Genomic DNA, 23,099 nt, shown 5'->3' with positions numbered 1-23,099 from the left:
TAACATCTCTAGATTGTTCTGTGAGGGTTAAGGGTGAAAGTGAAAGTAGGCCTTCAAATCTGATGAAGCTTCTGTTACATTTAACCTTAGGAATGGCCAATAATTAAATTTAAGTTGCAGAAGTTTGTAATTACACTGCCATGCCATTTCTATCAGCAGGTTGGAAAAATCATATTTTTAAAAATTGGCATTTCTTTATCTGCAAAATGACTGTTTTTCTCAGGCTAGTGTGATGGGCAACTGAAAGAGGCCACGATGGGCTCTGCAGAGGCCCTAGAGAAGCAGTTTTACTCCCTTTCCCTCATTTCAAGCCCAGGTTCGACCCTGTTCTTTGACTATGCTTTACAGGACGGAGGGTGACTGCTGTACTCAACACTATTAGGGTTTGCATGTCATTCATTCTTCCTCTGTTTTCCAGTTGTTCGAAGTTGGAAGACTTGCCTGCAGAGCAGTGGAACCATGCCACGGTCCGCAATGCCTTAAAGGAATTGCTTAAAGAGATGAACCAGAGCACATTAGCCAAAGAATGCCCTCTCTCCCAGGTCAGTGTCTTCAGAACAAACGAAGCAGCCATGGGTGTGCTGTCTAGCAGGAGGGGCACTCCCGCTCAGACAGTTGTCTTTATATTCACACTACATCGTGTTGTTCAGTTGCCCAGCTGTGTCCGACTCTTTGTGATCCCATGGACTACAGCATGCCAGGCCTCCCTGTCCCTCTCCATCTCCCAGAGTTTGTCCAAGTTCATGTTCATTGCATCGGTGGTGCTGTCCAGCCTTCTCATCCTCTGATGCCCTCTTTTCCTTCTGCCCTCAGTCTTTCCCAGCATCAGGAACTTTTGCAATGAGTCCCCGGTGGCTCAGCTGGTAAAGAATCCACCTGCAATGCAGGAGACCCCAGTTTGATTTCTGGGTCAGGAAGTTCCCCTCGAGAAAGGATGGGCTATCCATTCCAGTATTCTTGGGCTTCCCTGGTGGCTCAGACAGTAAAAAATCTGCCTGCAATGCAGGAGACCTGGGTTTGATCCCTGGGTTGGGAAGATCCCCTAGAGGATGACACTACATCTTAGGTGGGCAAAACTATGGAGATTGTGGTGAATTTTGTTGTAGAGGAGAACTTATCACTTACTAGAGCTCCGATGTAGTAGGAGTCACATTAAAACATTTTACACTCATTCTTTAACTTCTCATACATGTCATAGGAGGTGTGTATCAATATTTCTATTTTATAGATCAAGAAAACAAGGCTCAGAGGCACTTTACCTGCATAAGCTTACTCAGCTGGTTAATTGCAACTCCAGTTGAGACCTCCCTTGCCAAAGTTCAGGCTCCAGATTGCATTTCTTGGTCAATGAAATGGGTCAACCATGCCAAATACATCTTAATTTGTTTATGTTTGTTTATTGAGCCTTTTCTAGGTCTAGCAGAGAGAGATGATCTTTGCATCATATATGTTCTATAGAGATTTTGTGGTGAGTTCAGCATGTAAAAATGCACTGTGAGAAAAAGTGGTACTCTTTCTTTAATGAACTGATCATAAGCTATAAGAAGTCACAAAAGTAAGAGATCGAGAGGATGAAAGGGACGAATGCAGAGGAAGAGCTTCTGTTTCTGTTTGTGTTCATGGGTGAGGGCACCACTTTTTCTAATAAGATGTTTTAGTGGCTATAGGGAGTGGCTTAGAACAGCTGTGAAGTGAACTCAGGTTGACATTATTTAAAGCTATGAATGGAAATCCATTTTCTGGTGTGAGTTGCTACACTTGATTTAAGACAGTAGGCTGACTGCATGTCTGTCAAGTTCAAGGGATGATAACAAGAACTATGGAAACTTGATATGTCCTGAGCTATGTTCTAGGATAACAGTCTTTGGGGGAAGTAGGAAGCCTAGTGGTTAAGAGTCAGCATTGAGAATCAATCAGATCTGGGTTCATGTCTTGGCTTACAAGCCTCTGTGACCTTATCTATTTCTTTGTAAGTAAAACCAGGAGAGTAATAGTTCTGAGTCATATAATGAGGAGTAATGAGATAAATCACATAAATTCTTGGCCTAGTACTGGCATACAATGATACTCCATAAATAGTACCAGCTGTTATGATTGAGACATGATATTGTTGGTGTGAACGGAATATTTTTTATATGTGTCTTGGAGAGTGTTTTGGAATAGATCCTCTGAGACAAAGCCTGCTATTAATATCTTTGATTCCAAAAAAATCAAGACAGCGTGCACCTGAGTGACTGGTAGATGGAAAGGGACACTAGTGTTTCTTGACCATCAGTCATGTCCCTGCTTCTGTGCTCACAGCTTTCGTAGGCCATTTCAGTACCTCCCTGTTGGTATGTTTTGTCTAACTTTTTGTGACCTTTTGGAGTCACACCAGGCTCCTCTGTCTATGGGATTTTTCAGCCAACAATACTGGAGTGGGTTGCTATTTCCTCCTCCAGAGGATGTACATAGGATTAAAGCTTGTTGCTAGAATTTTTATTTATTCCAATGTGATTACTTATGAAGTTCTAAAATATATATATTTTGAATTATTCTGATCACATATAGGGACTGGATAAAGAACAATTTAGAGAAACAATTCAGTCATTTGTCTTAAATTTTACAGTTAGTCACAGTTAATTTTCTCTTGGATTTACTTAAAAGTCAAATTGGGCTTTGCCTGGAAGTAGACAAGCTCCTAACTTAATATCACCAATTCGGAATTTTATCCAGGGTTTTTGAGGCCTGCAGAAATTTGGTCAGTATTGATCAGTTGTGATTATTTGGTTTGGTTATAGCTGTAAGATGTGACTAGAGATACAGCCTGCATGGAAGGAACCCACATGAGGAACTGAGAGCCCTGAGCTCTACTCTCTCTCTCTCTCTCTCTCCCTCTTTTTTTCCCTGGCTGAGCCATGTGGCTTGTGGGATTGAACCTGGGCCCTGGGAAGTGAAAGGACCATGTCCTACCTATTGGACAACAGGGAATTCTTGAATCTCGGTTCTTTTGTGATCTGGGGCAAGCCTGTCCACTCTCAGAGCCTCATTAAACTCGTCTGTAAACTGGGCATGATTGTGTCCACATATGTCATGTAATTCGCAGGGTTGTCTTGAGCTTCGAATGAGAACATCTTTACCCTTGCTGTAAAAATGCTTTTGCTCCCCCATTCTCTCTTCGCATTGCTTGCCCACCGAGTTGCCCAACCTCAAAAGTTTCTTTTCTGTCACTCTCATAGTAGATACTATGGGTTCTACCACCTCCATATTAAAATCTTCCTCCTTTATGCCATTGCCTTGTTTAGACTTTCATCACCTCTCTTGTGAAATATTTTAAGTCCTCCTGCGTCATAATCTTTCTTCTGGCACCTGCTTCTCCAACACTAACATTGTATCATTTCCTTGTCTATAAGCCTCCAGCGGCTCCCCCTGCTCATCCTATAGGAAGAACAGACTGAATACCCTGTGTATACCGTGAAGATGACAGATACTAGCCTGATTTCTATCAGTCACCTTCCTCCCTCTACCTACATCTACTCAGTGCTCCAAGTGTATGCAATTGAAACATTTAACATTGCTCAGACTTCACCAAAATACTCCCAAGATGGAAACAACCTAACTACTACCCTTAGCATTTCCTCTACTCCATGCACCTATGTTTTTGATATTTTTGAAATTGCCGTAGAAACCTCTTTACCTGTTCAATCACTAGCCTCCCCTGTCTACATGAGACTAGTCCTCAAGGGAGATGTGCCATGCTCATCTCTGGCTTCGGTGGCCCCTGTGCACAACGCCGGGGACCTTGGAGTCCTTCGGTGTGGCACTACTTGCCTTGTGCTGTGTGATTTCTCTTGGCTAGCACACCCTACTCTCTTCTGCTTGATGAAATCTTTCAAATATCAGCTGGGAAGTCACTTCTGGTGAAGAACCCTGACCTTCTGATTAAAGTAGTTGCTTCTGCTTTTAGTAACCTTTTGGACACACCCCTGTCAGAGCACTTATCACAACCTGCTGTCAGTGTTATCTGCCAGTTCTCATCACTTAATGGACTGCCTCACAATAGCAGAAGCCATCTCTTATCTTTTATCTCAGTGTTCTCAGCATTCAGCACAAAGTGTATCTTGCATGTAGTTGTTACTGTAAGGCAGGAGTTTTAAACTTTGGCCCAACTAAGCTTTTGGGTTGGATACTCTTTGTGATTGGGGAATGAGCTGTGATTCTGTGTATTATAGGATGTTTAGCAGCATCCTTGACCTCTACCTACTAGATGCCAGTAGCATTCCCCACCCCACCCAGCGCCAGCCAAAATGTCTCGACATTGCCAAATGTCCTTTGAAAGGAGGAAAATGATTCTTGGTTGAGAGCCACTGCTCTAAGGTCTTTAATTAATTTAATAATTAAAATGTTTTAGAAAGTTTTATAAAATATAAAGTTTTATTATTTTTACAGTGTTCTTGGCAGCTCTAAAATATTTTGAATGAGAAACAATGAATATAGTACTTTGGTGGTTGATGCCCCCAGAACATTTTCAATCAAATGGGGGCTCTTTTCTATTGCTTACATATGGGGGATATTTGATTCAGGCTTCTGGTATGTTGTGTGATTTTGGAAAACATCACTGGAGTACTCCTTCTCAGCCAGCAAGGGCACATAATATACGTGTCTGCATTAATCCTATGCCTGTTACTCTGAAACATTCTGGATTATTCACTTAAATTGCATAGCTGGGTTGGATTTCAGTGTGGAGATAAGCTCACTCATTTTGTTGGTGGTTACCATAGAATAGGTGAATATATTTTTATTCAACCTGTATAGTGTGAAAAAGAATTAATTTTTGTTTATAGAAGGTGAAACAGTAATTTTAAAATGTATTTTACCAGCTGGAGTGGAGTCTTAGTTGAGTCAGGTACTTTACAAAGGATTGGGGGTATAGTGGTGAAGATGAAAGAATCGAAGCTTTCAGCCTAGGAAGAAGAGAGTGGAGCACCCAATAGTATTTCACAGGAGAATGGTAGATTATTGGGCTATTTAAAATATTCTCAGTTCATGAGTAAAAGACTGGTTTTGAAATATTCTCCCTTATTACCCCCACGTCAATCCATTTTAAGTATTTCCTCACTTAAGTTTGGCAGTTGCATAAAAGAATAATTCAGTGGCTAGTATATGTTTTCTTGAATATCCCAGTGGTCTACATTTCAAAAGAGCAGGTTTGAGGGCAGAAGGAAAGAGTGGAAAAGTCCATAAAAGGGCAACAATTGCAGGCTGAGGAATATATATTTAAAGACAGGGAAGTCGTGATTTAGCTGTTCTCTGTCTAGCCAGATGCTTAGAAAGTATAGGTTATGTTTGTGTGTCTGTGTATTTATTTTTGATTTCACCTTTCAAAATATGTTTAAGTGCTGACAGCTTCTTCCTTTTCCTCTGATGTCCTCCTGAGTCACCACTTCCAGCCTCTTCCATCAGCCCCATTGTCTGTCCCAAGCATCCTAATTTACTGTACCTTAGGCCTGCTGCTGCTGCTGCTAAGTCACTTCAGTCCTGTCTGACTCTGTGCGACCCCATAGACGGAAGCCCACCAGGCTCCCCCGTCCCCAGGATTCTCCAGGCAAGAACACTGGGGTGGGTTGCCATTTCCTTCTCTCCAATGCATGAAAGTGAAAAGTGAAAGTGAAGTCGTGTCTGACTCCTAGCGACCCCATGGACTGCAGCCTACCAGGCTCCTCCATCCATGGGATTTTCCAGGCAAGAGTACTGGAGTGGGGTGCCATTGCCTTCTCCAACCTTAGGCCTAGGTCTCCCTTATTAAATGGTCTCTAACTATTCCAATTTGAAAACATTATGAACATGTCTTTCTGTGGCTTACTAATTTTTTATTCAAGGAAAAGTTAAAAGACAAAACCCCAGATCCTTAGGGTTTTAATCCATTAAAATAAAAAGATCTAGCAGTACCCACCTTAACTATCTCATAGGTTATTAAGATGATCAAATGGAAGGACAGTTTGCAAATGTCCCCTCCTCCCTTCCTAACGTTATCTCTGCAACACTACACATGCTTAAAACTTTTTTCGTGTATGTGGTAAAAATACATAATATGAAGTTTATCATTTTAACAATTTTTAAATTTATAATTTTATAATCCAGTATTACTAACTACATTTACATGTTGTACAATCATAACCCCCCACCCCCATCTATTTTCAAAACTTTTCATCACTCCAGATGAAAGTTCTGTAAGTATTAAGCAATAATTGCCTATTCTTCTCTCTTCCAACAGCCCCTGGTTACCTCTGTTCTATTTTCTGTCCCTATGAATTTACTTATTCTAAATGTCTCATAAAAGTAGAATCATAGAATATTTGTCCTTTTGTCTTGGTTTATTTCACTTGGCATATAGATATGTTTTTAAAGCAGCAGTGTCCCATGCCCCTAGTTGAGGTTTTATTGCCAAATATTTGAGGAACAAGATGACTGGTAGAAGTTACTGAACTGTGAAAATGTTATTGTATTATGGTGGTGTTTATGTAGTCTTTTAGAGACACAGATTGTAGGATAATGATTTGTGTCATTCTAAGCAAGTCTTGCCCATTGGAGGGGTCATTAAAGGACCAACTTAAATTGCAATATGCCAAAATAATCAGACAATGAAATCGTATAGCCAAATGGATCAATAGAAAATAACAAATTGATCATGCACTCATCTATAGACTAGTGACTGATAGGTATTGTCTTAACCAGTTGCCAACTGTCCATTTCATTTAATCTTAAATTCACGTATGTCCTGTGTTAACCAGGTGTTGACTGTCCCTTTCAGTTATTATCATGCAAAGTTGTATTAGTTCACGTCCAACCTCGTGAATCTTGTGGATGGGCACGCACAAATGACAACTTCAAAGTAGTTCCCAGCGGGTGACTGGGATGATGTCTGAGAAATGACTGCATGGAGGGAAGAAAGCTGACATTCACTGGCTCCATATCCTGTGCGCTAGGCGTTCTGCACAGATCTTCTCTCTGAATCCTTCCAGCCTCAGAGGCTAGTATCCATATTTCACTCTCACAGATGAGGGTGCCTCTGTCACACAAGCAAGCCCTTCCATGGTCTTTTAGGTAAGGAGTTCTTGAATTGACTCATGTCAGACTCCACAGCCCAGAGGAAGTATTTCTATCAACTAGAATGGCAGGAAGTTTCCATTTTGATAGTATAACTCAGAAATGGTGATGGAAAAGGATGTTAGAAGGCTGACAAATAACATTAATTTTTCATGATAAAATAATTCCTCCAAGTCATTTTTTCCCTATACTATACCTTCCTGGTGGCTCAGACAGTAAGGAATCTATCTGCAGTACAGGAGACCCAGGTTCAATCCCTGGGTCAGGAAGATCCCCTGGAGAAGGGAATGGCAACCCACTCTAGTATCCTTGTCTGGAGAATCCCATGGACAGAGGAGCCTGGTGGGCTACAGTTCATCAGATCGAAAAGAGTTGGACACGACTGAGTGACTAACACTTTCACTTTCACTTCATATCCTTAATTGAAGTATTATTATGATCTCATGTTTAATACAGAGAAGGCAATGGCACTCCACTCCAGTACTTTTGCCTAGAAAATCCCATGGACAGAGGAGCCTGGTAGGCTGCAGTTCATGGGATCGCTAGAGTCGGACACGACTGAGCAACTTCACTTTCACTTTTCACTGTCATGCATTGGAGAAGGAAATGGCAACCCACTCCAGTGTTCTTGCCTGGCGAATCCCAGGGACGGGAAGCCTGGTGGGCTGCCATCTATGGGGTCGCACAGAGTCGGACACGACTGAAGCGACGCAGCAGCAGCAGCAGCAGCATGTTTAATAGTTATTTAACATATCACAAAACATAATGACAAGGCTAAAAACAAGCAAAGAATGCATATGTCATTCATTGCCTGCATCGTGCTCTTTCCTCTGTGCTAAGGTAGAAAGGATGGCCCTGAGATGCCAGCTTCCCCCCTACTTCTTGCTCTGATGTGGCATTCATTCTCACCAATGGAACATGTAACCATTCACTTTGGTTTTAAAATGGTCTTTTTAACAGTGAGTGTATTATGTATCTGCAGCTTAGCTACTCTTAGTATAACATTGCTGTTCAAACTAATCTCACTAAGTCAAAGGGAAAGTGGTGAAAAATACCCGATTATTTTATCTTTCTATTTTGGGAGGGAGGAAAAGGCATTGCTCAGATCTCTGTCTTTCCCAGTATACTGTACAAATCATCTTAACCTGTGTTTACTATTTTGCTTTTCCTATTAAGTTTTAAATTACCTTTAGGTCCCTTAACTTCCTCTGATTCTTAATTCCTTAGTTAGCTCATATAAAGGCCTGAAACTTTTTGTTTCATTTTTGTCACCTTGTTTCTTGCTTTGTCTAAAGAATTGGTTGCAGTATCTACTTTGGGCTTGTGTTCACTGATGGAGATGGTGGTGAAGATTTCCCAAGAAATAGTGTGGCCTAGTGGTCGTGTCTCTCTGTGCTGCTCCCTGCTGCTATTTGACTTTGAACAAGCTGCTTCTTTATTCTGAGTTTCTGGGTCCTTAGTCTGAAAAATGGAACCATACTTAAAATGATAGGTGACATCTCTTTTCTGGGATAGTCAAAAACAAACAAGTGAGTTTAAAATTTGTCTAAGGAAGCTAAAAGAAAATTTGTTTTTCTTAGTTGTATAATTTCTACTTAGCTATAATAAGAATTAATAATAATACCATAATGTTCTCTTGCAGTTGCCTTAGAGCAATTTCAAATTAGTTAGCAAACTTTGCAGTAAGTAATTCTGGTATATTTTGAGTTCTCTTATTTTATTAAAAAATAACTTCCAAATATAAGTGGCAGAGGTGTCAGAGTGGCTGCAAATAAGGGATTTTAATCCCTTATCTACGTGCTTTATATTTAAAATTTCATGATTGGTTACAAAGAAGCCCACAACTTTCAAAAATTTTTCTGTAGTTAGGAGGATGTGTTAAACCTTTCTGTTTATTTCAGTACATAATGTTTTTCATAAATAGCTTTGTCTACAATCACTGTCTGTGCTGTTTATGGTTGTGAGTAAGCATCTGAGGGGGGCTGCTTCAGTTGCCCCTCATACACGTCTTCTCCTTTCTTTCTCACAATCCCCCACTATGCAAAGTGAAGCATGTTTATTAAATGCAAAGTCAGTTTATTATTAGTCATTTAATATTGAGTGAGTGAGTGAAGTCGCTCAGTCGTGTCTGACTCTTTGTGACCCCGTGGACTGTAGCCCGCCAGGCTCCTCTGTCCATGGGATTCTCCAGGCAAGAATACTGGAGTGGGTTGCTGTTTCCTTCTCCAGGGTATTTAATATTAGTCTATTTAATTATATTTCTATTTAAATATATTTAATTATATTTTGATTTTAGTTGCTAAGTCATGTTCAACTCCATGGGACACCATGGACTGTAATCCACCATGCTTCTCTGTCCATGGGATTTCCCAAGCAAGAATACTGGAGTGGGTTGCTGTTTCTTTTGCCAGGAAATGTTCCCAACCCAAGGACTGAGCCTGGGTCTCCTGAATTGCACGTAGTCTCTGCACTGCAGGCAGTTTTCTTTACCAACTGAGTTACTAGGAAAGCCCTCTATTTAATTATAATATAAATATTAATATTTAATAAAACATAGTCCCATAGTTTGTGTTAAAAATAACAGCACACATATCTTTTGGGTTATTCATATCAGTATTGCTTTATGTTAACATGAATACTCAGAAGTTGGTTGTATTCTGGATTGAAAAAGTAGACTCAGATCTTGTTCATTTGTCAAAAAAAAATTGGGTATTCTAAAAGTCCAATTGTATGGTTGCTCTCAAATGATTGGAAAACATAAAAGAGCAATGTAGACTACAAAATTATATACATATTTTTAAAGCAGTGAATGGAAATTAGATGTTTTTTGGCAGGGTGGTAGGTGGGAGAGATTTTAATCATTACTCATCCCATTTTGCAGCAACTGTATCTCATCAGGTCCAAGATGCTGTTGATTGTAAGATGCATCCCAATTTCAGTGATATTAAAGTAGTGTCGTCCCTTGGTATCCTAGGACCCCCTTGCAGATACCCAGGTTCTCAGATCTTTAAATAACATGTATAAAATAATGTAGTATTTGCATATACCCAGTGTACATGCTCCTATATACTTTAAGTCATCTCTAGATTAAATGCTATGTTCATAGTTGCACACTGCATGTGCTGCAGTATGCACAGGAAATTCAAGTTTTGCTTTTTGGAACATTCTGGAATTTGTTCCCCAATATTTTCAATCTATAGTTTGGATGCTTGGATGTAGAACCCATGGATACCGGGGGATGACTATATGATGAAATGTGGAAAATAAAAATTGTCTGTGTCCCAGGGCTGCTGGAGAACACCCTTCCTTGTAAAGTAAAAGTCATCATGTGCTTGCTCTACATTATCCCCTTTCAATTTTGTTTATAATAAATTGTTTTGATGTTTTAAATATAAATTGACACCAAAAAACATTAACATGACCTTGTAGTATGTGTTTAGAGTATTCCAGTGAGGTCTAGTGATTCAGACAAAGGCAGTGAGAATATAGTAGTCTAATTTAGGGTTATAGAATGTTTATAGTTGAAACTGGACTAGTAGTACATAACATGATCTTTCATTTACAATATCCCCAAGAAATACCTCTTCTATTTTTAAAGCTCTCTTGGGTTGAATTACAAAGATTTGTATCAGTAGAGCTACTTTGAGGGTCAACTAAATGTAAAGAACTGCAGAGAATTTATATGAATAAAAGGTGCCACAAATTTGAAGAGACCTTTCTGGTGACTAAAGTTTATCATTACATAGGAAACTTTTTATTTACTACCCAGTTCCTTTACTCAGTTCCTAGCTTAAACCTATTGTTTTTTTCTGTGCTTTGTAGAGCTGGAAACTCATAATGATACAGGGAAGAGAACAAGCCTGACTGAATCTCAGGGTAGCCAACTCCTTTTTTTTTCTATTATCTTTTAATTATTATTATTGTTTTAGTATATAAGTTTCAGATGAGAAGAATTTACTGTTTGACATCTGTGTACTCTACAAAGTGATCACTGCCACAGGCCTAATTACCAAGCATTACCATACAGTTGAGCTCCTTCCCCAGTTTCAGCCACCCTGCAACTCTCTTCCTCTCTGGTAACCACTAATCTGATATCTGTATCTCTGAGTTTGTTTTAATTTTGTTTTTTTTTTTTTTTAATTTTTAGATTCCATATGAGTGAAATCATACAGCATTTGTGTTTCTCTGATTTATTTCACTTAACATAATACCTGCAAGGTCCATTCATGTTTTTGCAAATGAGAGGATTTAATTCTTTTTTATGACTGAGTAGTATTCCACTGTGTTATATACCACATTTGCCAACTCCTCTTTTTTAAATATGTGTGAGCCCAACTCTAGTATAAGACCATCTTTGATGAAGCCAATAGAAGCCCTGATATTTATTTTCTTGCCACATCAGTTCAGTTCAGTAGCTTAGTTGTGTCCAACTCTTTGTGACCCCATGGACTGCAGCACACCAGGCCTCTCTGTCCATTACCAACTCCCGAAGTTCACCCAAACTCATATCCATTGAGTCATTGATGCCATCCAACCATCTCATCTTCTGTTGTCCCCTTCTCCTCCCACCTTCAGTTTTTCTCAGCATCAGGGTCTTTTCCAATTAGTCAGTTCTTCACATCAGGTGGCCAAAGTATTAGAGTTTCATCTTCAACATCAGTCCTTCCAGTGAACACCCAGGACTGATCTCCTTTAGGATGGACTGGTTGGATCTCCTTGCAGTCCAAGGGACTCTCAAGAGTCTTCTCCAACACCACACTTCAAAAGCATCAATTCTTCAGCGCTCAACTTTCCTTATAGTCCAACTCTCACATCCATACATGACTACTGGAAAAACCATAGCCTTGACTAGATGGACTTTTGTTGGCAAAGTGCTTTTTAATATGCTGTCTAGGTTGGTCATAACTTTACTTCCAAGGAGTAAGTGTCTATTAATTTCATGGTTGCAGTCACCATCTGCAGTGATTTTGGAGCCTAAAAAAATAAAGTCTGACACTGTTACCACTGTTTCTCCATCTATTTCCCATGAAGTGATAGAACCGGATGCCATGATCTTAGTTTTCTGAATGTTGAGCTTTAAGCCAGCTTTTTCACTATCCTCTTTCACTTTCATCAAGAGGCTCTTTAGTTCCTCTTCACTTTCTGCCATAAGGGTGGTGTCATCTGCATATCTGAGGTTATTTATATTTCTCCTGTCAATCTTGATTCCAGCTTTTGCTTCATCCAGCCCAGCGTTTCTCATGATGTACTCTGCATATAAGTTAAATAAACAGGGTGACAATATATAGCCTTGACGTACTCCTTCTCCTATTTGGAACCAGTTTGTTGTTCCATGTCCAGTTCTGTTGCTTCCTGACCTGCGTACGGATTTCTCAAGAGGCAGGTCAGGTGGTCTGGTATTCCCATCTCTTCCAGAATTTTCCACAGTTTCTTGTGATCCACACAGTCAAAGGCTTTGGCATAGTCAATAAAGCAGAAATAGATGTTTTTCTGGAACTCTCTTGCTTTTTCGATGATCCAATGGGTGTTGGCAATTTGATCTCTGGTTCCTCTGCCTTTTCTAAAGCCAGCTTGAACATCTGGAAGTTCACGGTTCATGTACTGCTGAAGCCTGGCTTGGAGAATTTTGAGCATTACTAGCATGTGACAAGAGTGCAATTGTGCGGTAGTTTGAGCATTCGTTGGCATTGCCTTTCTTTGGGATTGGAATGATAACTGACCTTTACCAGTCCTGTGGCCACTGCTGAGTTTTCCAAATTTGCTGGCATATTGAGTGCAGCACTTTCACAGCATCATCTTTTAGGATTTGAAATAGCTCAACTGGAATTCCATCACCTCCACTAACTTTGTTCGTAGTGATGCTTCCTAAGGCCCACTTGACTTCACATTCCAGAATGTCTGGCTCTAGGTGAGTAATCACACCATCGTGATTATCTGAGTCATGAAGATCTTTCTTGTACAGTTCTTCTGTGTACTCTTGCCACCTCTTCTGAATATCTTCTGCTTCTGTTAGGTCCATACCATTTCTGTCTGTTATCGATCCCATCCTTGCATGAAATGTTCCCTTGGTATCTCTAATTTTCTTGAAGAGATCTCTAGTCTTTCCCATTCTATTATTTTCCTTAATTCTTTGCACTGATCGCTGAGGATGACGTTCTTATCTCTCCTTACTGTTCTTTGGAACTGTGCATTCAAATGGGTATATCTTTCCTTTTTTCCTTTGCTTTTCGCACCTCTTCTTTCACAGCTATTTGTAAGGCCTCCTCAGATAGCCATTTTGCTTTTTTGCATTTCTTTTTCTTGGTGATGGTTTGCTCCCTGTCTCCTGTACAATGTCACAAACCCCATCCATAGTTTCTCAGGTGCTCTGTCTATTGGATCTAGTCCCTTAAATCTATTTCTCACTTTCACTGTATAGTCATAAGGGATTTGATTTAGGTAATACCTGAATGGTCTAGTGGTTTTCCCCTACTTTCTTCAATTTAAGTCTGAATTTGGCAATAAGGAGTTCATGATCTGAGCCAGATTCAGCTCCTGGTCTTGTTTTTGCTGACTGTGTAGAGCTTCTCCAGTTTTGGCTGCAAAGAATATGATCAATATAATTTCAGTGTTGGCTATCTGGTGATGTCCACGTGTAGAGTCTTCTCTTGTGTTGTTGGAAGAGGGTGTTTGCTATGACAAGTGTGTTCTCTTGGCAAAACTCTATTAGTCTTTGCCCTGCTTCATTCTGTAGTCCAAGGCCAAATTTGCCTGTTACTCCAGGTGTTTCTTGACTTCCTACTTTTGCATTCCAGTCCCCTATAATGACATGGGCATCTTTTTTGGGTGTTAGTTCTAAAAGGTCTTGTAGGTCTTCATAGAACCGTTTAACTTGAGCTTCTTCAGCTTTACTGGTCAGGGCACAGACTTGGATTACCGTGATACTGAATGGTTTGCCTTGGAAACGAACAGAGATAATTCTGTCATTTTTGAGATTGCATCCAAGTACTGCATTTTGGACTCTTTTGTTGACCATGATGGCTACTCCATTTCTTCTAAGGGATTCCTGCCCACAGTAGTAGATATTATGGTCATCTGAGTTAAATTCACCCATTCTGGTCCATTTTCGTTCATTGATTCCTAGAATGTTGATCTTCACTCTTGCCATCTCCTGTTGACCACTTCCAATTTGCCTTGATTCATGGACCTAACATTCCAGGTCTCTGTGCAATATTGCTCTTTACAGCATCGAACCTTGCTTCTATCACCAGTCTCATCCATAACTGGGTGTTGTTTTTGCTTTGGCTCCATCCCTTCATTCTTTCTGGAGTTATTTCTCCGCTGATCTCAAGTAGTATATTGGGCACCTAACTGACCTGGGGAGTTCATCTTTCAGTGTCCTATCTTTTGGCTTTTCATACTGTTCATGGGGTTCTCAAGGTAAGAATGTTGAAGTGGTTTGCCATTCCCTTTTCCAGTGGACCACATTCTGTCAGACCTCTCCACCATGACCTATCCATCTTGGGTGGCCCTAGATGGCATGGCTTAGTTTCACTGAGTTAGACAAGGCTTGGTCTATGTGATCAGATTGACTATAGTTTTCTGTGATTGCAGTTTCAGTCTGTCTGCCCTTTGATGCCCTCTCTGAGCGCCTACTGTCTTAATGGGCTTTCTCTTACCTTGGACATGGGGTATCTCTTCATGGCTGCTCCAGCAAAGCACAGCTGCTGCTCCTGACTTTGGACGTGGGTTATATCCTCTCAGCCAAATAGATTGACACTAGCCAGTAAGACAACAGTGTTAATGAAGATGCATCTAAAATAGCAATAAAGTAGGGAGGCCAAGGAGGGGAGAAATGTGCATTATTTGGGACCAGAGTGATATGGGTTGGTTTCCTGGTGTTATGGGCCAGGGAGAGTTGAGGGGCAGCTCCAGGCAGGACTTAAAACACTTTCCATTTTAATCAGCTTTCTAGGACACTTTGCAATAGAAGGTTTAGCTCAGACTACTGCCATAGCTGTATACTTATGCCTTTCCAGAGGGTAAGATTCATACAAACCACAAAGAAAGATGACAAGTACATCTGTAATTATTCACATACACTAGAGCGGCTGGTACATCTGTTATTAGACTGCTTTCATGTTAAATTTTTCATTATTATGACATTTCAGTTTGGCATTTTAAAATTTCATCTTTGTCCCTTTTCATCTGTTACATTTTGGTGCCTCAGATATCCCACATCAGAGCTGCGTTAGGCACAAGGGAGCAAAAAAAAAAAAAGAGACCTAGTCAGTGTCCTCAAGGGTCTCACAGACTGGGACAGGGAGGAGAGCTCAGCCCGGAGAGGGAAGGAACTAGCCCAGCTAGCCAAGAGACTTCTATACTCCTTGTTAATAAGACACAAAGCAAAACCCTGTCTCAGGAAGATTAGGGTTCCATTGATCCTCTAAGGTAGCATGCAAGGCTTGGAAGTTCTGTGATACACTCAGGTGATACTAGCTCTGTGTTTCCAGGGCTGTGTTCAGAGCCTCAGATTAAGAGAGTTCTCTTTACTATCTCCCCATAGAGAACAGAATTGTCATTTAGAAATCAGCGACTGCAGGCAGGACAGCCATCTGCTGTACAGAAAGAACCAAAGAGATTTCTGTAAATTGAATTAGGAATCCCCACTCTCCTCATCAGTACTGTGTAGTGATTAAAAAAGAGGGAGCCTGTGAGCTCAGAGAGGAAACTGTCTTATATGGGAGTCTATGCAGGACTGTCTACTGGTGTTTGAACTTTCTGGTAAATAAGTTGCCAATGCCTTGATTTATTGTTATCCTTTTTATCTTGACTACTTCGTCAAAATGCCATTAGAAGTTCTATGATTTCCTTCAACTGCTTCATATCTGGGGAAACCTTTTGTAAGAAAGATGAGATTTCAAGGCAGGATATAAAGCCTTACATGGGTTATTTGGATTTCCTGACTTGTTTATGTCCATTTGCTTTTAGACAGAATTTGCAGAAATAAAATCTGTGTGCAAAACATACACATATACTATCACAGTCATTCAGGTATAAGTTAACATCTGCCACGAATGTTGGTCCAAGCATGCCATATTGACTGAAAACGTATCTCTGTATGGAATTTAATTCAAGGTGTGCAGTTATAGGGCTTTCCCTGGTGGCTCAGTGGTAAAGAAGTGTCCTGACAATGTAGGAGACATGGGTTTGATCCCTGGGTCAGGAAGATTCCCTAGAGAAGGAAATGGCAACCCACTCCAGTATTCTTGCCTGGGAAATCCCATGGAGAGAGGAGCCTGGTGGGCTACAGTCCATAGGGTCACAAAAAGTCAGATACAACTTTGTGACTGAGCATACACGTGCAGTTCTAATTTTTAATTTTTCAGTGGTGAGTCAGGTTATGTTCCCCTTCTCTTTCCTTTTAACTGCAATTTCAAACAAATCAGCTAAGGGGTTGAGCTGAGGAGAGAAAGGAGTATGAAGAGCAAGAAGGAATCAGGTACTTTAGCACTCAGAAATTTTGATGCATTTTTGGTTGAAACACAGTACAAGTGTTATGTTTAGTTCCCCTGCTCTAAAATAGCACTGTTAATTTTTTCATTTGGTGAATTTTCACACAAGTGCTAATCACACGTTTCTATAAATTATATTAATTTAACTTATTTCCCTAAATGTTGTTCTGCAGTGTGTAGCACGGATGTTCTCAGATTCTTGGCTGTGTAAGCTTGTTGCAGTTGGAAGCTGAACAGAAATATCTGAAAGGCATTATTTGGATTACAGATGCAGGAGCATCTGATCTCACCTTTTGCTGGGGTTCCTAAATCACAAGTGTTCTTTGGCTTCGCAGTCAGTCTACATGTCCTGTCCCCTCTCTTTGACGTTGTCCGCCACCCCCACCACACCCACACCCGCCCCCCCCCCCCCCCCCCCCCCCCCCCCCGTTGCTTTTTTGGAGAAAGCACTGTCATCTACAAGTTAAAGGGCTGGTAAATTTCTGTAATTGTGTTTAATAGTTTAGTTTGTAGGAGAATGACTTCTTCAAACTTAAAAGACAAAGGAGATTGGTATAGACTATAATGTCCCCTTTCTTGTCCCTAAAAAGGAATACTCATATCAAAAATAACTTTTTTTTTTCCTTTGCAGAGTATGATTTCATCCATTGTAAATAGCACATATTATGCCAACGTGTCAGCAACCAAGTGCCAGGAGTTTGGGAGATGGTATAAAAAGTACAAGAAAATTAAAGGTAAATTGGCTTATATTTTTGAAGCTGATTTTCAGTTTTTTAGGTCAAGGAATTGTTGACTCTTGGAAATTTCTGCTGATTTAGATATAACTTTTTAGTAAAAAATTTATATAATTTTTTCTAAAGGTAGGATTTTTTAAAAATTGAACTATAGTTGATTTACAATATTGTGTTAGTTTCAGGTGTACAGCAAAGTGATTCAGTTTTTTTCCAGATTCTTTTCCATTTTAGGTTATTAGGAAAAAGGATATTGAATATAGTTCCCTGGACTATATAGTAAATCCTTGTTATTTATTTTATATATAGTGGTGTCTGACTGTTGATTCCATGCTCCTAATTTATCTCCCCTTCCCCTTTTGCCAACCATAAGTTTATTTTCTAAGTCTGTGAGTCTGTTTCTGTTTTGTAAATAAGTTCATTTGTATTATTATTGTTTTTTATGATTCAACAAAAAAAACGATATCATATAATATTTGTTTTTCTCTGTTCTGACTTCACTCAGTATGGTGATCTCTAGGTCCATCCATGTTACTGCAAATGGCAATATTTCGTTCTTTTTTTGTGACTGAGTAATAATATTCTGTTGTATATAAATATCATATCTTTATCTGTTCATTCACTGATGGACACTTAGGTTGCTTCCTTGTCTTGGCTGTTGTAAATAGTGCTGCTGTGAGCATTGGGGTACAAGAAAGGGTTCTCTTAATATTTTCATTAAGGGATCCAAACTGGCTCCCTTAAAACTAAGATGGCATTAAAACTAAATTCTTAGCATAATGTATGAAGTTTATAGTTTTCACAAGAGATGCATGTGAAGGCTGAAATCTTTAAAAATATTTTGAAGTGGTATGTTTTAGACAGGCATGTCTATTTTAAAAACTCAATCAATAAATCATTTTCATTAATTTATTAATGTAATTTAAAAGCAGTCATTCTAGGTTAAATTAGCACTTATAGTTTAAGTACCAGTTAACAAACTGAAATGAATGTGTGGTATCAGGAAATCTTTGATCTGAAGTAGAGTTTTGATGTTGTGTTTATTTGGAGATAATTCCAAAATTGTGGTTAAAGCAAAGGGACTCTGTAGTCAGGAGAATTTGTATTCGGATCTTTGTCTTCTGTTTGCTAACTGTGTGAGTTTGAATAAATTATTTAACTGTATGAAGAATCAGTTTCCTGAAAACTGGAAGTAATACAACTAAGTCTCTAACTAGCTACAAGGACTAAATACCTTAATACCGGCACAAAGTAATCTCTTAATCATTGTTACAGTATTTTAGTTGTTGTTTATTAATAGTAGTAGTTCTACTAGCAGTAATATATTATATATGGAATTGTATCTGGTACTGAATATACAGTTCTCTTATTATCAGTATAATAAATGGCCTACTATTTAGGCCATCCAACCCTTTAAATATATCAATCATATTTGGCCTTTGCAAATTTGCAATGTTGGAAAAATTCTCTTCTTCCCACCCCAATTCAAAGGCTATTCGATTCAAATGCTACCAGCCCCTGAGGAAATTGGGGGAATTTGGGGGAACAGAACAGATTGGTGTTTGAGGGTCCTTCTAGTCCATATTTTGCGTGACTGTGACATCCTCTGTTGCGCTTTATTTGGGTATTCAGAGCCTTGCTAGTGGTTTACTGCCCCTGTGGAGAGGGTTAAATGGCAATTTATGGTGGACAGGTAAAAGTAAAGGAAGAATTTGTTTTTATTACCCTGCAAGTTTTCTCTAGGGAAACCGTATCAAAGTAATCCCTGTTTTGTGCTGTTTTTGGGAGTTTGTTTACAAGGTTAACTTTTGAAGAAATGAACTTTATTCTCATTGGTGGCACATTTCTGATTTCAAAGGAATGAGAGCATTTTATGCTAAATACATAATTTGTAAGGAAAGTCAAGAGGTTGAACTACCCAGTAGAAATTAAGTTCACTGAAAATTCAATTAAGATCCATTCCTTTTCAACATATTCTAAAATTCTTTAGACTTTCTCATTTCTGGTTTGGGGACTTGCTTTAGAATGTTACTAATATTAACTCTTGTACAGGATAAGATGAATAACTCCTTATTCTAAGACATGATTGTGTAGTTCGGAAGTGTTTCTTTTCTGTAAGTGTTGTCTCCAAGTTTTTCCTTTAAAATCAGGTTGTTAAAGTGTTTGAACAATATCCTCTTTGGCTAAAAAATCAAAAGAATCATAGTGCTTCAAGGTCATTTGTTAGATCTCATTTACTTGCTATTATAAGAAAAAGGAAGAGAATGTACGCACTCTTTTAATAGTTTGCAGTATAATTCTAAATTCAGAAAGACTGGAAATTTCACTGTAGTATTCTCAGAATTGCCACTGCAGAATCTGTGTGTGTGCGTGTGTGTGAGTCTGTGGTATGTGTGTATGTCTGTTCACATACACATTAACACTTACGTCATCTACTTTTCTCATTTCTTTCTTAGAGATTCAGTTCTTCAAGCTCTGTTTTTTTCCTTCAAGATAGTAAATGCACAGTTAATTCTTTAAGTGCCATAAAAGCAGACTGAGACCTTGATTTCAGGAGGTCAAGGATCCACACCTGGAGAGGCGGCCAGACACTATGTACACATACTATTCAAAGAGATGGCGCTAGTCATTGCTGTTGAAAAGTGTGTGTGTGCATGTGTGTGTGTCAGTAGGAGGAGAAAAGGGAAGGTTAAGGTATGTGTGAAGTAAACACAAGCTGCCGTAAAACAGTTCAAGTGGTGTTGATTCATCAACCAAGGGAGTGGGAGGAAAAACAAAGAATTCATGACAGGTAGAATGGTGTGCAGAAAATAAACACTCCAGAGAAGTGCATTTTATTAACCTTCAACCTTCAGAGAAAAGGAAGTGTTGGACCTATGCAGGAACGTTTCCATTGATAGAAGCTTTATGCTATGAATAGATGTCACTGTGGGGGTTCCTATCTAGTAGAACCCATTACTCATGAGAAAGCAGTGATTTTGTTTGTGAAATTTCTATTTGTGTCCATCCATTTTCAAAATGAAAAAACAAAACAAAACAAAACAAAAAACAAACCTGGAATTTCAAGCCTGGAAATAAAGTAGCAAAACCAGAATTCTACTTGAGACTCTTCCTTTGCTTAGTAGCTCAGCCACGTCTGACTCTTTCGTGACCCCATGGACTGTAGCCCGCCATGCTCCTCTGTCCGTGGGGATTCTCCAGGCAAGAATGCTGGAGTGGGTTGCCATGCCCTCCTCTTCCTCAGAACCCAGAAATCAGTGTTCTTTGTCTTTTATTGTCTCCCTACCCCTGTCTTTTTCCACCCCATAGTTACCAGCTTCCATGTGTCATTGCTGATACTCAGTGTAGAAGAAAATCTGATGCTAACTTACTGATGGCTCAAACCAAATGCACTCTACATTGTTAAATATGTTTCCTATTATCTTCTAATGTCTGTTTTAATAAAACAGTGGGAACTAAATGGTTGCTTCTTAATCAAAACCATGATTTCCTAAACATAAGCTATGTGATTCTGTTACAAATTGCCACATATAGATCTTGTAGGTCAAAATTTTTTTCTCTTCTCATAGAAGTAAATAAACAGTAAAATAATTATATACTTTGAAAGATCAAAGTAAATATGACTAAAACCTGGCAAAAATAAAAGTCTACTGAAAGGATTAAAAAAAAAAAAAAGATCAGATTGCAAATTCTATAGTTAATGCTTAAATAAATATGAGAAAAATGAATAATCAATAATTTGATATCATTAAAAACAGATGTGAAGACTATATACAAATAGAATTGTCTAAATTTTGAAGTAAACATTTTAATGTGCATTTTTTGAATTTGTTGTTATTATAGCTAAACGTTTACACTTACTCTTTAAAACGTCCTAAGTTGGTTTGGTTTAGCATGTTAACTTTATTTTCCTCAGTGATCATAGCAAAGCACATTCTGTTTACCTTTTTCCTTTAATTTCAAAGACAATCATAGTTGACAGAGATGTATTTGAGTTAACATTAGTGTTAATTTAGGATAGATGGGGAGACAGTTTGTATACTATGGTTTTAAAGATCAGAACTATGAACCTACTCCCCAGGAGTTTTTGATATTGAAGAAAATGAAGTGGGTGAATGGCATAGTTGGTTGGTTTAGATGGCATTTTTTTTATTGCTGTTCATCTCATACTATAATTGCTTCTGGCCTAGTTTCTACAATGTATAGCTCATATAAACTCCCAGGTTTAAGGGGAAAAAAAGTATACTTTGTGGAAAAACAAAGCAAAACAAAAAGAGCAATATTAACAGTTGTTTATGCAGGAATCTTAGTGTTAGACACAAGATTAATCCACAGGGACCTAGAAGCATTCATGCCATTAATTATTCTCAAGAATTCTAGGGGTTGTATGAGATTTACCTATGAATTTTTCTTTCTTAAGTGCTACACGTTTTATTAAAACACTTAATTTTTTAACTTAAGTCATCTTATGTATTAAATCTATTTAGACATAAACTTGCCCCATCATTTTTATGAAGCTAAGTGACAATTTTGTGCAATACTATTAGAAATTATGTTATTCTGGCAATCTGCTTTCACAGGGGAGCTTATAAGAATAAGAAAGTATGTTAACAAAGAAGGGATGATATATTTTAAATGTTCCCTAATTAAAAACTAATAAGTTAAAAGAAAATAACTTTATATTTAAAATGTTTTCCATCTGGCACCAAAAGCAAAGTGAACTATCATTTTTGGTCAGGTCAGTCTCAAGTATTTAATATGTCACAAGAATTAAGGGGTCATTGAAAGTTTACACAAATCTAGTGGATCTCACAAAATTGTTTGTGTCATAAAATAATACCACTAGAATGAGCAGACCTAAGCAAACCCCATACTTTGGCCAGAAAGCAAAATTATCCCCATCACTTTCCTTTTCTCAATCATTGCTCAAGAACCCCTGATTGCTAGTTGTCTTAATTTTATTTGTTTATTTGAACTTATTTTGCAAAATATTAAAAAGCTGGGAGAAATGAGGATTTTTAAAAACCAGTGTTACTTCCTCAAGCCTGGTTTATTCTAGTAATCAGTATTTTATCTGACCCTGTCTGATCTAGTCTTGCAAGATCAAACGTCCAGGCCAGCAAGCAGACAGTAAACAAAGCCCGCGAAGGGTTTCAGTAAACACAAAGATTAGATGTTGAATGGAAATTAAACTCCTTGAACTAGTCCTCTGTACTAAAGTGGTTAAGTGGGTTGTGATTAAAAGAAATAAGTAATTATGATCATTATAGCTGAAATGATATAATGTTACCACATTTAAAGCACCTCTTGTACCCAAAAATGATTGTGTCATTTACAAAGTGGCGCCTCGAAGTTGAATAGAGAAATGAGTGTCCTCTGACCTGGTTCCACAAGGCAGTCCTTGCTTAGCCTTGGTGGTCAGGACAATGCCTTTAATCAACTGCCGGTACTTCTCCCTCTGCTGTTGTTTAGCTCTGATGAGGTCAAAGTAACTTAACTTTCGTCTACCTAATTCTTCTGAGTCATGAGAGAAATTTGCTTTCAGTTTTGAATCTAAATTAAGGTGTTTGGCAAGGAGGTTTGTCTGCCCTCTGCCTATAGTGTACCTTGCGTAAAATAATAACAACATCAAATCCTTGAATTTCATATGAATACTAGAGTCACTGACATAGAAACATCACTTCCACAAATAAGCACTTTCCATCTTACGAGTTTTCCAACATTTGAAAGAGCCCTGTGCATTTACACTGGTAATCACTGATGTGCATTCATTGATCACCTTACCCTT

At 38.7% G+C, this 23,099-nt stretch overlaps 1 protein-coding gene across 2 annotated transcripts in view; it reads left to right on the top strand.

The window, feature by feature from the left end:
* Nucleotides 1–23,099, top strand: part of SATB2 (SATB homeobox 2) — a 198,797-nt gene that overhangs the window by 79,616 nt on the left and 96,082 nt on the right. For both annotated transcript variants that reach the window (XM_059876300.1, NM_001206070.1), the window contains exons 4-5: nucleotides 419–542; nucleotides 17,212–17,314. In XM_059876300.1, the coding sequence (XP_059732283.1) occupies nucleotides 419–542; nucleotides 17,212–17,314 (227 nt within the window). The remainder of the gene's footprint in view (nucleotides 1–418; nucleotides 543–17,211; nucleotides 17,315–23,099) is intronic.

The sequence above is a fragment of the Bos taurus genome, chromosome 2 (genome assembly GCF_002263795.3).
Source record: "Bos taurus isolate L1 Dominette 01449 registration number 42190680 breed Hereford chromosome 2, ARS-UCD2.0, whole genome shotgun sequence".
In the NCBI taxonomy this organism is placed as follows: Eukaryota; Metazoa; Chordata; class Mammalia; order Artiodactyla; family Bovidae; genus Bos; species Bos taurus.
Note: the sequence above shows the minus strand (reverse complement) of the source record. Positions and strands in the feature narration are given on the sequence as shown.